At 34.4% G+C, this 15,696-nt stretch overlaps 1 protein-coding gene across 4 annotated transcripts in view; it reads right to left on the reverse strand.

The window, feature by feature from the left end:
• The window catches only part of Klhl13 (kelch like family member 13), a 112,797-nt gene that overhangs the window by 41,590 nt on the left and 55,511 nt on the right, over positions 1-15,696 (reverse strand). For all 4 annotated transcript variants that reach the window (XM_032889964.1, XM_032889961.1, XM_032889963.1 and 1 more), the window contains one exon: positions 629-767. In XM_032889964.1, the coding sequence (XP_032745855.1) occupies positions 629-767 (139 nt within the window). The remainder of the gene's footprint in view (positions 1-628; positions 768-15,696) is intronic.

The raw sequence follows: 15,696 nt of genomic DNA on the forward strand, positions 1-15,696 counted from the left end.
TCCCTACTCCTGTACTTACTTGGCCAATGAGAACTGAGATATCAAGTAAACATGATATTTAGGAGGACTATGGCAATGATAACTGTAGGAGTGATAAGAAACTAGAATATTTATAATAGAAAACTTGTGACTTTGGCTTATATAATAGAGATTAGAGAGTTGATGTTGGTAAACATGATATTCTTTAGGGAGGAATAAGAAGTGAGAGGAAATGATGTAAAAATAGTGTGTGTGCCTACGTGCGTGCATGCATGTGTGTTTGGGTTTGAATGAAATTTTAAAAAATAAATGCAAAAGAATGTGACATACTGGCAAGATACTCTTTACATAAAATAGAAACAGAACTATAGCAATAATTTAAAACTCAAGAACACTTTCTTTTTTAAATCAAGATTTCTACATTGGTGGGGTTTTGTTTGTTTTTCTAAGTAATAGATTCTATTTCTGAGAAATATTGTATAAACAAGAGATGAGCTGACAACAGAAAATTCCCATGCACCTTCTCTTCCCATCCCTACACATTAACAGCCTTCCCAATTACAGATATCCTGCACCTCACAACAGTAACAACAAAAACTGGAAGGTTTTGTACCTATACAAATCCTGCCAAAAGAGCAGTAAAGATTACCTGTAACACCACAGAACTGTGGCTGTTGCTGGTAAAGATGCGTGTACTTCCTGCCTTGCAAGAGTGCAAATGGGAAGAGAGGCCCATTTCACTTCCAAGGCACAGTTTCAAGTGCTGGTCTTCCTCTTCCACAAGTGATCTGAAATTTTTTAAATCAAAAGAAAAGAAAAAGTTAGAATGTACATAATTCACAATACTGAAACTATTTAGCTACTGCTGACGATCTAGCTATGGAATATGTTGAGATTTCTTTCACTGTGTTCTAATCTCATACCATTCCATAGCAATAGAAGAAACATTCATACTTAAGATACTTTTCAAAGGAAAGAAATCGTAGAGAAGAACTGAGAAATCAACTAAAAGAGTTCTGAGCTGCAGTCTCAAGGAACTTTTAGGGTGACCATGTTTGCTTTATGTATTTTACTATTCTGATGGCAATGTCATCAAATTGTGTACTTTATGGCTAAGTTTAATTTCAAGGATCCAAATGATGTATATTCTCTCTCAAGTACTTGCCAAGAATTATACCCTCATGAGTTTTTTGCTTTAACACAGCCTAATGAAAAATGTCCTATTATTAGCTCCCCCTTTCTTTTCTTTCATATTTTATTTATTATGCTTGAATATCCACCTTCATGTAGGTCTATGCACTACAAGAGTGCCTAGTACCCTCAAAGTTTAGAAGGCAGAGTCAGATCCCCTAGAACTGGCGTTCCAGAGGCTTGTGAGACACAATGTGAGTGTTGAGAAGTGAATTTGGGTCCTCTGCAAGAGGAATAAATGCTCTTACCCTGAGCTATCTCTCTAGCCCTATCTCCTTTTTCCTTAAGGAAGGCAAAGGGAGTGTTAGAAATAACTTATCCAGGTTATTCAAGTGAATGAGTCAAGATTTTGATTTAAATCTAGCATTGTTCCAATTCCTATCCACCCACACTAATAAAAGTTTAAAAAAAATCACTGCAATATACTACCGCAATACTTCATGTTGTCATTAGTACTAGTTCTAGTCAATTCACACGTGAAATAAAAATGTTAGCTCTTTTCTCAATTTGAGACTGTTCAAAGAAATAACTGTATTCTACTAACATCTCCAGTTTTTTCAAAGAAATAGATAAGAGTAAGGAATCCATATTACTACTTAACATAATATGCATGTATATAAGAGTCATAGAAAGGATTGTAGAATGTACAGTTACTTAATTACCAGAAACTACAGTGAAACCTTTGATAGTTAAAGGGGCTTCCTAAGGTTATACTAAAATGAACACCCTGATATGACCTGTCATTATTTCTTATAAGAGGCCTTTGGTATCGTTACCTCTTCATAGCTAACATGGTTTCTAAGAACAAGGAGTCCTTGGCTTTGAATTGGTTTGATTTGTACATTCTTGATAGATACCACTAAGTGGATATTAGGAAAAGAAAGATCAACTTTTATTAAAACTTCCTGAATTTTAAATTACTCGATTTCTTAACTGGATCATTTTACCCTTTTCCTGTAATATCTATAACCTGACCTGCTGAATTGTAATTAGAAACGGTTATAATACTATAGCTACTTTGTACACAAAGATGTTACATTTTGAATACTGACACCAGTCAAGTGCTTTTAAATCCTGTAATAATTAGCAGAAATTCTTGTTTTAAGGCTAACATCAATTCTTCTTAATGACATTAGAGCCATAATATAATGAAAAATGCATTAATAATACATAAGCATGTCTTATTCATATCTCCTTGATATTTAATAGAAATAGTTATAATAAAATTTTGACAAGCATAAAAGAAAATGAACAGAGCTTTCCATTAAAATTTCAGAAATAGCTTTAAAAGAATATATACTATATATATTTATATAACTTATATAACATACAAAATACTCATATACAGGTTTGTAGATAGGCACTGGAATTTATAGAATCAATTGGAAAAGTCAGAAAGAGATAGATGGTGAAGCATGTCTCTATCCCGGAAAATATCTATCTATCTAAAAGTATTTTAATAGCAAATTCAAGCAGACTGTGCTATTAATTTCTATATTCCTTACACATAGCCTGGCATGAGAGGCTTAATTTATGTCCTGTAACTGAATATGGAATCTCATTTCTGTGAATCATTCCAAAGATGTTTCTTCATCATGCAGTGTTTAAATGACCATCAATTTTTGTTTTGCAACAAGGACAGGGGTAAAGCTGGAGCTGCTCTGTCCTTATAAAAAACCTTAGAAGTTGCTTCATTGAATAAACTATATATAACCATTTGTTTATTTGTCCACTGTCCTTTGCTCTCAAAATTGGGGCTTCTATGAAAATGGAAACCTTTCATGGCAAGGGGAGATAACTAGCTTTGTAATTAATTACTTTGAAAGCTGAAGACGCCCTCATAGTTGACTTCTGGAATACTGAGGAGACTGACTCTTTAACATTCAAAACACTCCTTATTATTTCTGCACCAGTAACAGTACATGACATGTCAACCTTCTTAGGAGACCAAGTTTATTGACTACAAGGAAGAACATTGTTCTTCAACACTGAAAGGAAGTAATATCTTTCTTTTTGTAAAGCCCAGGCCTCAATTATATCATGTTATAGAGAATGTTTATCAGAAAATTTTTCTCTTAAAAAACATTTTTCACGGCATTTAGTTAGAGGAATATGCATGTCAATGGTTCTCAAAAGGTAGTAGAAAGGACAGAATTTTCCTTCCAAGTCTTGCCCCTTGCCATGCACATATCCCTTGACAATGGACATTTTTACTGTAGCAGCTGAGGGAGGGTAAGCAATTACTGCCATCTCTTCAAATGTTGCTGGAGAATACTACAGTGCACAGGACAATTCTGTATGTCAAAATGTTCTCCAGCAAAAATATCAATTTTGCTAAAGATGCGGAATCCTGCTATCGAGAGGTTAATTTCCCCATGAAGTGTTTGAGTAATTTCATGCTTTAAATATTTCCCAACCCTTGGCTTGACTCCACAAAGTAATGTGAGCAGTACAAAAACACAGTGGGGATTATTAATTACCACTACATCTTCTAGGCCATCTAACGGAATACTTCAGCTCTCCTCATTCCTAACATTTTTAAAACTCAATTGTTTACAACAGATCAGTAGATAATAGCTCTGAGGTTTATAAAGTAATTATATAGAATAGTGTTTTTTTTTTATCTTTCATGTAGGAATAACGATTTTTCAATTCTACTTAAAACAACTCTTAACTGGATTTATTTTCACATAATAAGTTATAATCTTGCAAATCTTGAACAAACTCTGCAATTACATAAATACTCAAAGGTTATTTAGAGGAGACAATATTTTTATCAGTTTTTCTAAAACTTATATCTTTCTGCTATATTAGTGTCTACATATGGCTGCCAAATTAAACCTGTACACTGAACATATTTCATTTTCAAAACAACTAACAAGTGAACACAAAACCAATGCTTCATAAAATGCGCATGAAGGTAGCCAAAGGTGTTGACTCAAAAAAATAATAATGATCACAAGCTTTTGAAGAGGATAAGTTTAGAGGTAGAAGCATCTTGATTCACTTACTAAAACAAATGCAAACATGAAAAACTGAACACACAGTAGTGTATTTACTTACACTGTTGTTTGAAAAAAAATAAAGTCTAATCATTTGGTTTTTGTTAACAAGGTAGAGCCAAGATCGTAATCATATCTCAAATTGTCCATATTTTATAAAAACCTCAAGGAAAACAAATATAAATGAATACAAGTGCACAATTCATATAAGCATGTACAAATAGTTAATGAAAATGTTCAATCTCTTCACTATCTCTGAGCATGAAAATCAACACAAAGTGTCTATCTGTAAACCTACAAATTATCAAAGCATAGAACACAAGGCATACTTTCAAAATTACTAGTGCAGACATGCATGAAATCCCTGGGGTTTACGTGGAGCTGTTCATCCAAATGGATACTTGACAAAGAGACTTCTAAAAATTACTAGACCAGTCTTTTTTCTTTCTTTTATGATAATGAAGGATTGTACGTTGCATCTATATCCTAGGAGACTGTCACGAAAGGAGTGCTCTGTGAATCTTGTTAAAACATTTCCAATACAGAACAGTGATGGGTAAGTTCATTTGTTCAAGGTTCTAGGAAGAACTGAATATTCTTATAAATTACTATGCCAATCACATTGGTTGGTGTGCTTCATAGGAGGGCACATCTAATTTGAATTGAGTCCAAATTCACAAACTCTCTCTAAACAGTCCTAGATCTCTCTACATCCAAAAGACTAAAACCAGCTATTGTGCTGAAAATTGAGGTATTATCTTGGTAAGTTATAAAATGCACATTTCATTTTCTTGGCTTCTATCACCGCAATCCACAAATACATCTTTAATGCAAAAGCCAGGAAAGGTGACATTTCACTGTCAAGGAAAAGGGGAACAGTTTAGTACTTTTTGAAATTATTATCATGAGAATACATTAAAACCACATGACTTTCCTGGTAGGGAAGTTTTGTATGCCAACTTATCCACTGGCAGATTAACTTTTAGCTTAATAAGGAACAGCACAGTGATGTTGCCAGGAAATAGTCTGCCTTAAACATTCCTGCATTACTTGGAATTTGTCAGAGAAAACATGAATCAGAATAAAATTTAAAGTATGTGAACAACAGCTTTATTGTTTCTCTCCATTCAGTTATTGGTTAATTTCACAGTGTGACTTTTGGCTTGCTATCATTTCCTTATACATATTAAATCTAGCATATACTATACACAGCTTCACTATAACAAAACACTTGTGTCCCTTAAGTTAATATTTTAAGTATAACATAAATATTTTTAAATTCCAATATCAACAATATTATCATAACCAAATGCTCCTGCCAGTGGGCAAGCACATAAGAACAGCCACACTAACAAGATGTGAGACAGCCAGAGAGGGTATTGCAGTACCATAAAGCAGGCCAGTTAATCAAGTCAATGACTCATTCTTTCCACATCCCAGCCCCCAGGAAAAGACAGATTTCAAACTCACAGTTTTAAAAGAAAATCAAGAAAGGGGTTTTCTTCAAAGAAGTACTCTCCCTCCATTTGTTTGTCTGCTCTGAAGTAGAGAAGTGTGTGCTAGCAGCAGCATTTGCTAAATGAAACATTTCTTGTGATAAAGTTGCATGGCAGGTGGAGGAAAAATTTTGCCACCTGTTCTCATACTCATTTGAATTTGAGTGCTAAATCTGTCAAGGTATTTCCTTCCACCCTTGAGAAATGAATCAAAACTTAAGATGATAGAAGTCATTTCCCATTAGTTTTCAGATAGATTCAAAGTATGAATTGAATGTTAAAGATATTAATACATTTTTATACTCTTCAATCCATCCTGAGCAAAAACTGAATGATAAATGAGACATGTTTGTATATTCATACTCATCCATTTTATCTCTCTCCATTTATGAAAAATTAGGAAACTACAAAATAAAAATCAGGAACAAAATTTCCAACGTCTGAAGTTAACATTTATAAAAGAAATCAGTATATGTAACATAAAACATCTATTTTAAAGTCATTTGTTTAAAACAAATGAAAAGAATCTGCAATACTTTAAGTATTGATATATAAGTTTACCAATGAAATGCACAGTATTATTACATGAGGAAATTACAAATACCATGGCGGCCTGTATTAGTAAGGCATTAATTAAGTGCTGGCTAAGAAAAGTATAGACAACCTTAATAAGGTTAGGCTTGAAAGGAATCAGAAAAACAAAGCATTGGAAGTTATTTGTAATTTCATAACATATATGTTAAGTCTATTGTTATTGATCAGAAATGGCTGTACTAATAGTAACTTTTTTGTATAAACAATAGTTTTTATTTTTATCAACAGCTGCTGTTCCCATCATTCTATTTCTGCTGTGATTAATACAAGTATCCAGAAAAAGAAAAATAATCAAGGCCATAAGAATAACTCAAAATGGCATTTCAAAGTGAAAAAAATGATTGTGCACATTTCTCAAATTCATATATCTACCATATTCAAAATAGAACTACATTACCAAGTAGCTGATGTTCATAATAACATAGGAATAAGATCATTCACTCGGCACCTGCTGTACTAGGCACTGTGCCAGGCACATTCTCATATGGTACTTAATCCTCATGACAATCCTACTTTCAAGACTGGGAACTGAAGCCGGGGGACTTTAATGCCTTACATACATATCATAACTATGAATCCAAACCCATGTCTAAACCTAGAGCCAACATTGTTTCCATTACATGAGGGCTAAAAGTTAAAAATAGCAGGGAGAGGAGACTGTACAATGATTCACATTTAAAAGTTCATTTTATAAATACTAGAAAATACTATAAAATATATTCTCTTGGAGGCAAGTAATTTTCTGATTTAATTAATTGCATCCCAAGTCCCCTGCTTTGAGTATGGGAAAGGATGATGGTGAGGCAACAGTTAATTGGTACAAGGTTCAGATGTACCTTGGGTTCAGTGTGATGACTTCTAATAATTCACAATATAGGGTAACTAAACTGACAAGAACTAACTGAAGACTTAAAAGTACCTGTTAGTGGAGATTTTAGATATTCTCTAGACAAAGAAATAACAAATGTCCAGGGTTAGATAGATATACCAATTTCATTGTTCTGATTATTACACATTATATGTGTGTGTAGAGATATCACAGTGGAGCCTATAAATATGTACAATTGCTAATATGCCATTTACAAAAATAAAAATAAAACTTTTTTTTTTAGTGGTGCAAGCCTGTATCCTTCAACTAGTTGGGACACTGATATGGGAGGACCTCTTGAGCCTATGAGTTTGAGAGTAGCCTGGGCAACACTTTAGGACCTTGTCCCCATTCCAACAAAAAAATGATAATAAATAGGGCTATAGACAGCTTAATAGTAATGAATATTGCTACTCTACCAGACAACATGAGTTTGATTCCCAGCACCCATATGGGGTGGTTGAAAACTGCCTGCAACTCCTGCTCCAGGGAATCCAACACCTTTTCCTGGCCTCTAAGAGAAGAATTTGCACAAACATGGAGCATGTGTGTGCTCAAGCATGCATATGCATGCATACACACACACACACACACACACACACACACACACACACACACACACACATTACACACAGAGATATATTAATACATAAATAAAAAAATAAGATAAATCTTTAAAAAATTCATAAGCATTTCAAAAATTAAAGAACCTATTCTTATCACCCTAGTTTCATAAAAAACAATTATCAATGGTAAAATTATGTACTAATATGGGAAGAAGGAGTAGTACTTCTTTGATCATAATTCAGATCAAATTTAAAGGGGTATTTTACATTACTGATACCAGCTTTTAAAAGAACAGATTTTGAATTCCAATGCTGACTATCACGATGACAAAAATAGCACTATGACACAGATGAGGGAATTGGGCTAGACAAATGGAATGACAAATGATACTCCATTAGATAACTGTAACAGGATGAAAGTTAATTATCCGAACGAAAAAGCATTTGCACTGAATATTTCAATCTTGTCCTTGAACAACTCTAAAATTAATGATTTTGCTTTCACCGTACCATATTTTAAGACTTTGTTCTGAACTCCTCATTTAATACACTGATACTAATTAAATTACATCAAGTTTCACATACCCTGACCAAAATTTATTCTATTTAAGAAGCTTAGTTTATATATTTTTATTCTTCATATTTTAATAACATTTTGGTGACAAACAAGTGAGCATATAGGTAGGTAGGGGGTGAATAGGTGGAAGAAAAGATGGATGGATGAATGGGTAGGTCGGTGGACGAATTTCTATAAAGAACAAATAGAATCCACCATATATTCAGAAGTAGAAATGAATGAATGAATGTTCATTCCATTCCTGGCATATGGAAAATATCTTATCCAAAGAGTCCATTGCCTTTAGACTGCTACAAGATATGACAGATTGCACATGGAGGTTGTGATGGTTTGATTAAGAATGGAGTGACATTAGGAGCTATGGCTATGTTGGTGTAATATGGCCTTGCCGAAAAAAAGTATGACCCTGGGTGAGCTTTGAGATTTCAAATGTCGAAGCCAGGCCAAGTGTCTCTCTCTTCCTGCTGTCTATGGACCTGGATGTAGAATTCTCAGCCACCTCTCCAGCATCATGTCTGTCTGTATGCTACCATGCTTCCCGCCATGATGACAACAGACTAAACCTTTGAACCTGTAAGCCATCCCCAGTTATACTTAACTTCGTTAAAAGAGTTCTCAAGGTCTGGATATTTCTTCAGAGCAACAGAAGTACTAAGTAAGACAGGGGTATTGGTGACAAGTAGATTGCAATATATAGAAGTCCACTGAGAGAAACAGCAAATACTCTAATTACTATCAGTTAAATAGAGACACAGAAACTGTCCTCTAGTAACACACAAACCTTTTGGCAGAATGTTCTAACCTCCAACCATTAATCAGTCAGGCCTGGTGATCAAGAAGCCTCAGTATACTTACAGCGGTGACTTAATCTTTTCTCCCTTCAATCCCCAATAAAGAAATTGGATTAGACTCCCCAGCTCCTTCAAGATCAAGCCAATTCACTTTATTTTTTTTTTCTTTTTTCTTTTTTTTTCGGAGCTGGGGACCGAACCCAGGGCCTTGCGCTTGCTAGGCAAGCGCTCTACCACTGAGCTAAATCCCCAACCCGCCAATTCACTTTAAAATCTCTTTTTCTTACAAGGGATTTTTCAACTCTAGTGACATTTAAATAAGGGATCCATACTATGAACAAACTGGGTTTCAAATGCCTAGAAGTTGACATTATTAAATATTTAGACACTCAAGTTATACAAATTTAATATTTATTTGAAAGGCAGATCCCATAAACCAAAATCAAATTAGTAACCACCAAGACAGATCTACTGGGGAATGAAAGAAGCATTAGAACAATGAGGGGAGAGTGAAAAGCCCAACCACTTTCTGGATTTTCCAGTTATATTTGACTTATGTTTATTATTTTTTGTTTATATATCAGTGTTTTCCCTCCTTGTTGATTGTAAAGTAGTAATAAAATGCCAACGTGATTTGAGATAATGGAATAGAATCCTTCTTCTTTCCTTTCTATACAGAACATTAGACAGTGTTTCATGTGCAAATTATAACTTCTAACAATCGGAGTAGGTGAGAAGCACATAGAAAGAAATGAGTCATCGGGGAAGTGAGAATATTAATGAGGTGTTAAAAGTTTGCCCGCTGGTTAGAAAATGGTGCCTACCACCTTTCCTATATCTTCATGAGCCATCTTTAAATGTTAACAGTTTTAAATCTTCAAAATGTCATTTTTCACATGCCTGCAGTATTCTACATAAAAATGAATTTGACTACTTATGTTTTAATGATCCTTAATGACGAAAACCTAGTCAATCAGAACAAATTTCAGGAACCTCAAATATATCCTGTAATGCATCCAAACAAGCTGTGGACAAAATATATCTTCTAAAAGGCAACTCCTATCACCACAACATTTTTTGTTAATCTCATATACTATATTTATAATGACCAATTTCATATACATTATCTTTTACCATTTTCATAGATACTGATCTTATATTTCTGAAACTATCTTGTTGTTCAAAGGAATCTGGCTAAGTACTATAGGCTAAACAAAACATCAGCCCTATACTCTTGGCTCCAAGACAACTGGGCCTAGCCCACCTTAAATAATGGAACATCCGGATTAATTAACAATAAAGATTCTTGATTAGAGGAAAAATAAAACTTATAAATTAACAGTTGTTTTGATTTACCTTGTACTTATCAGTCACTGCTATGCCTTTGTCTACCTTTAACTATGTAGTATGCATAAAACAATCTTATTTAAACATATCTGGGAAATAATTCCCTTAGTTTATAATCTCCAATGATCCTGACTGCTCTTTCACTGCATGTTCAGGTAAATCAGAGTTAGGAGGTGGAAGAAGATGGGTTAACTACGAAAGAGATATGAAGAAGCCTTATAAAACTCACTAGTTTTTAAAAATATATGTATGAGTGTTTTGTCTCCCTATATATCTATATGGCATGGGAATGTCTAGCGGCTGTGGAGGCCAAAAGTGGGCATTACAGATGATTGTGGGCTACAATGTGGGTGCTACTAATTAAACTTGGGTCTTCTGGACGAGTAGCCAGTGTGTCTTAACCAATAAATCCTCACCCCAAACTCTGAAAGCCTACTGGTTTTTGAATATGCATAATGATGTTTATATATTTATTTATATTTAAAAGGACTTATTCAGAAGTATACTTCAGGAATGGATAATGTTCCCAGATGGCATGGATGATTAAACAAAAATCTCATTGCCAAGAACAGTTTTCTACCCTTGGAATTATTGGTAACAGAGACACCAGAAACCCTTAAGTCTTGCCCTGTAGAACTAATTCTGCGAAAGATACTGCATAGTTTGGCTTCAGGACATACAAGAATCCATTCCAAACTAACTAGAAAACTTCTTTCTTGCCAGATCGAGTCTACTTAAAAGGGAATTTTGGTTCCAGTTCTACAAAATTCTTTACAGTTGCGATTCTTTTAGAAGTGATTATGCATACACACTCTTGTAAGGATCTGTACTCAAAAGATCATGAAGTGGACAATCTGCTTATAACCTAGAATATACATACATTCCTCAACCTTCTATTTCAATTATCTTGAATTTGCACTCACAATAAGGTAGAGTAGCATAATTGGGAGCACATTTTACCCCAGCACAAAAGAAAAGGAGTGAACATATATCTATGAAGAAAGATCTAGCTTCGTTGTGAACTGGCCTTTAACATTAATCATAATACATTTGAAACCAGAAACAAAAGAAAACGTGAAACTAGTTGATTTTGTAATGGTTATTAAAGACCACTTTAGATTTTTTTAAAACCACCTACAGTGAGAAAAATGAATGTGAAAGGAAGAAAGGAAGGCAGAGCATGGGCAGAAGAATGGCATAGACACACTGGCCTGAGCTTAACATCCTAATTTATCATTTTCTAAATGTGTCAATTTCAAAAAGATAATGCATAATAATGCAGTATTCCAAATTTTGAAAGCTAATATGTAGCTCGTGAGATGGCTCACTAGTTAAAGGTGCATGCCACCAACCCTGACAACCTGAGTCTGATGGATGGAACCCACAGGTTGGAAGCTAACTAAGCTTCTGCTCTATGACTGTAAAGAACCGCCATGAGCAAGGCAACGCCTATAGAAGAAATCATTAAACTGGGGGCATGTTTCTAGTTCTAGAGGGTTAGTGCACTATCATCGTGGCAGAAAGCAAATAGGCATGGCACTGGAGCAGTGCCTGGGAGCTTTACATCCTGACCTGAAGGAAGTGGGCAAAAAGAGAGAGGGCCTGGTATAGGCTTTTGAAACCTCAAAGCCCTACCCCTGTGACATGCCTCCTTCACCAAGGCCACTCCTCTTAATCATATAAACAGTTCTACTAACTAGGAACTCATCACTCAAACATATGAGCCCATGAGGGCCATTCTCATTCAAACCATGCGAAAAGGAAAGAAACCAATTCCTGCAAGTTCTCCTTTACAATACACCATGATACATGTGCATACATGAGCAATAAGTATGTTGAATCCAAAGAAAGAGAACATACTATCAAGCCTCTGTACCTTACTAGTAAGAAGACAGTGTGTAGAGAGCTGGGTAACCAGATCTTAGTTCAAAACTTTTCCTACATTTGACTCCAGGTTTAGTAATAGTGCTTTTCAGGCTTTAGCAACTTGAAGAATCGGATTTAAAACTCAGAAACAGATGCACAACCAGTCCTCACCTGCTGTTATGACTTCACTCAGTAATTGGTAATTAAGAAACATTCAAATTTCAATACTCTCTCATTTTCCTACCAGAAACCTTGCACGGAAGGGCATAACAAAGGCTATCAATCACATAATTATATGCCATTGCATGATAATTGTAAAATACATTAAAATTTTAATTGCATTGAATTTTATTGATTCTGAACCCAAAGTCTGTGTTTATAACGGACACCTGTGAAGATTGTTTAAAAGGTTCTCAGAAACCTGTGTCTATTTGACTGCAGAAATGTGTGAGAACCTTCTAGTTGCTATTGTTTTCTAGCAAACTTTCTACTTCACCTGATTTTGAACAGTTCGTTGAACAAATGCTCTGAGAGGGCAGGAAAAAATATGGAACAATTTAGGCTTTCAATGAAATATGATGCAGTTATATCAACCAACTTGTACTATGCATTCACTTTAGGAATTTCTAAACAGCACTAATATCAATGGAATAATTTCATGTGCTTATGCTTATTAAGAAAATGGCTCTTTCATTCAAAAGATAGCACAACTGCTTAATTTTCAAAGAGACTTAAGGTATGGAAATCTTGTTCCCATAGTCTTTGTTTTATGAAATCCAATAAAGAATACAATTTTAACGGCTAGCATTTTAGTTCATATTTTTATCCTCAATTTATGTGATTATGTCTTCTTGCAAAATTGATGTCGTCAATATCTACTGACAAGAACTGGAACACAAAAAAGTTCCTTTATAGTGCTCTAATGAGGCTTTCAACGAAAACCAAGGTGATAAGGTTTTCAATTGACAATTCTACTGTTAATAAGATTTTCATTAAATTTTGTTGCAAGGGATTTCGAGCTGCCTATGTAACAATTAAATTATTGTAATTTCCAAGAAGAAAATTGATCCAGAAATTAATAGAACTTAGTTGCAAAAATTCAAAGTTTATAATATCATTTTAGTTCACTGGAAAAACTTTTTACATTCCTTATGCAAGTCATGTCTGACTGTTGATCTAGATTTATTAGAGCAGATACCCAAAAATATTCACATCCCAGGATCGTGTGAGCATGGTAAAAGCAAAAGCATGTTGTGAACATGCCCATGGCAAAAGTAACTAATATTATGGACCCTGGTATGTCAAAATATCTTGTATTATTCAGGTGGCCAATTCTAATTACATAAATCCTTATATGAAGAAATAAAGAGTGGGTCAGAGAGCAAATTTTTAAAAAGGATTCATCTTGTTGGTTTTGAAGATGGAAGAGAGTCAAAAGTCAAGGAATGAAGTTACCCTCCAGAAGCTAAAATTCTCCTTTAGCTATAGCCAGCAAGAAAATGGGGACCTTAATTCTACACTCATAAAGAATCCATTTAATCACTGACAGGAAATGAGCAGGAAACAATTTTTCCCTGAAGCCTCAGTCTTGATGAAACTTGCATTTTAGCCTGCTGAGACCTGTATCAAACTTATGATCTACTAAACTGTAAAATAGCACATTTGTGAAGCTTTAGGCTACCAGTAAACATTAACTCAATACTAAAGCTAAGAAATGGGGCATTTACATTTGTATTGAGTGCTTGTATATAATTAAGCAATAGAATATTACTGTCCTCAAGAAAATATTAAACAAACTGACTAGAAAGATGTCCTTGGACAGTGCTAAAAGAGCATACCAGTTATAGCACTGTCCATGGTATTCAGTTTCTACAGGGAACCGAAGTAGAAGAGTGCATTAAGAATTACACAGGCCAAGTGTGGTGGTTCATGCCTATATTCCCAAAACTTGGGAGGCAGAATTCTGTGAGTTCCAGGGTAGTCTGTTCTACACAGCAAGTTCCAGGCTAACCAGAGTCACATTGTGAGACCCTGTCTCAAAAACAAACAAATATGCCACATAAATAATTTTAGAAAAGAAATTACACACGTATCAGCAGGCAATGGATCAGAATACCAAGTGAACAGAGCTGACCCAATATTTTTGAACAGCTTTGCCATCTGACAAGATGTGGATGAATCTTTTTCTTTTTTTTTTATTAACTTGAGTATTTCTTATAAACATTTCAAGTGTTATTCCCTTTCCCGATGAATCTTTTTCTATACCACCATCACTACTACTACTACCAAAAAAAAACAAACAACAACAAAAAAAAACTCTTTAAGCTACCAGGCTGCCTCTTTCTTTTAATCCTAGTGAGACATTACCTAATTAAAACATAAGGAGCCAAACGATTGTATGGAGTGTAGTTCATTGTTACAGACCTTGCCTAGCATCCACAAAACCGGGGTCCCATACAAAGCACCACAAATTATTTTAAAGGCAATTTAGAAGACACAAACATCACACAAATGAAAAAGGTATTATAGCCAGCAAAAGCTTTGAAATCAGGTAACCCTGGGTTTAAATTATGCCATCACTTATCACACTAAACAAGCTAATTAGTTTACCTGAAACTCTGTGTCTGCAAATGTAGGAATGAGATAATACATTTATATATGCAATTTGGGAGAAGCATCATAGAAGGTGCTTAGCAGTTTCATAGTAGCACTCAACATTATTAGCCAGGCTAAATGAAGACATTAAAAATAGGATACATTCTCATATGAAAGTTAGAGCATATGATATATATATATATATATATATATATATATATATATAGAGAGAGAGAGAGAGAGAGAGAGAGTAGTAAAGTGTTAAGCTATTTCTTATTGCAGGATTTGATTTCACTTCTCCACCAAACCCCATTTTAAGATGTGCCCTGAAAAAACGGTGTGCATGTTCTCACGTTAGCAAGCCATAAATGTGAACAACTGAGTAAAAAAAAACCAGAGCCCTTTACCATAGTGAGTTATGTCAGTAAAAATATTTTACTGTAATTGAAAATGATATTGTCATTTTAAACCAAAATTCCATTACATAGTCTAGATAAAACTATTGCTGCTTGGAAAGCTATGTAAGTGCCATTGTGTGATAAAAAGCATCTGACCAATATATGATTTCCTGTCTAACACGAGGATGGCCTTCCATTTTGTTGTTTAAAAAGATTCCATCAGGTTTAAGTATAAATTACTTTATTTTGAATACTATGCAGTATACGTTTTAAAACCTAGTACCTAGCTCCAATTTGTGCCCCATTAGGCTCAAGACCCATTTTTCCTTCCGTAATGCTTTCATTGACTTTAAATCAGTTATCAAATTGAAATTGTTTAATGCTTATCTTGGTTCAGAATTTTCACAGAAGGAAAACATGAATAAA

This window comes from Rattus rattus, chromosome X, assembly GCF_011064425.1.
Source record: "Rattus rattus isolate New Zealand chromosome X, Rrattus_CSIRO_v1, whole genome shotgun sequence".
Taxonomy (NCBI): Eukaryota; Metazoa; Chordata; class Mammalia; order Rodentia; family Muridae; genus Rattus; species Rattus rattus.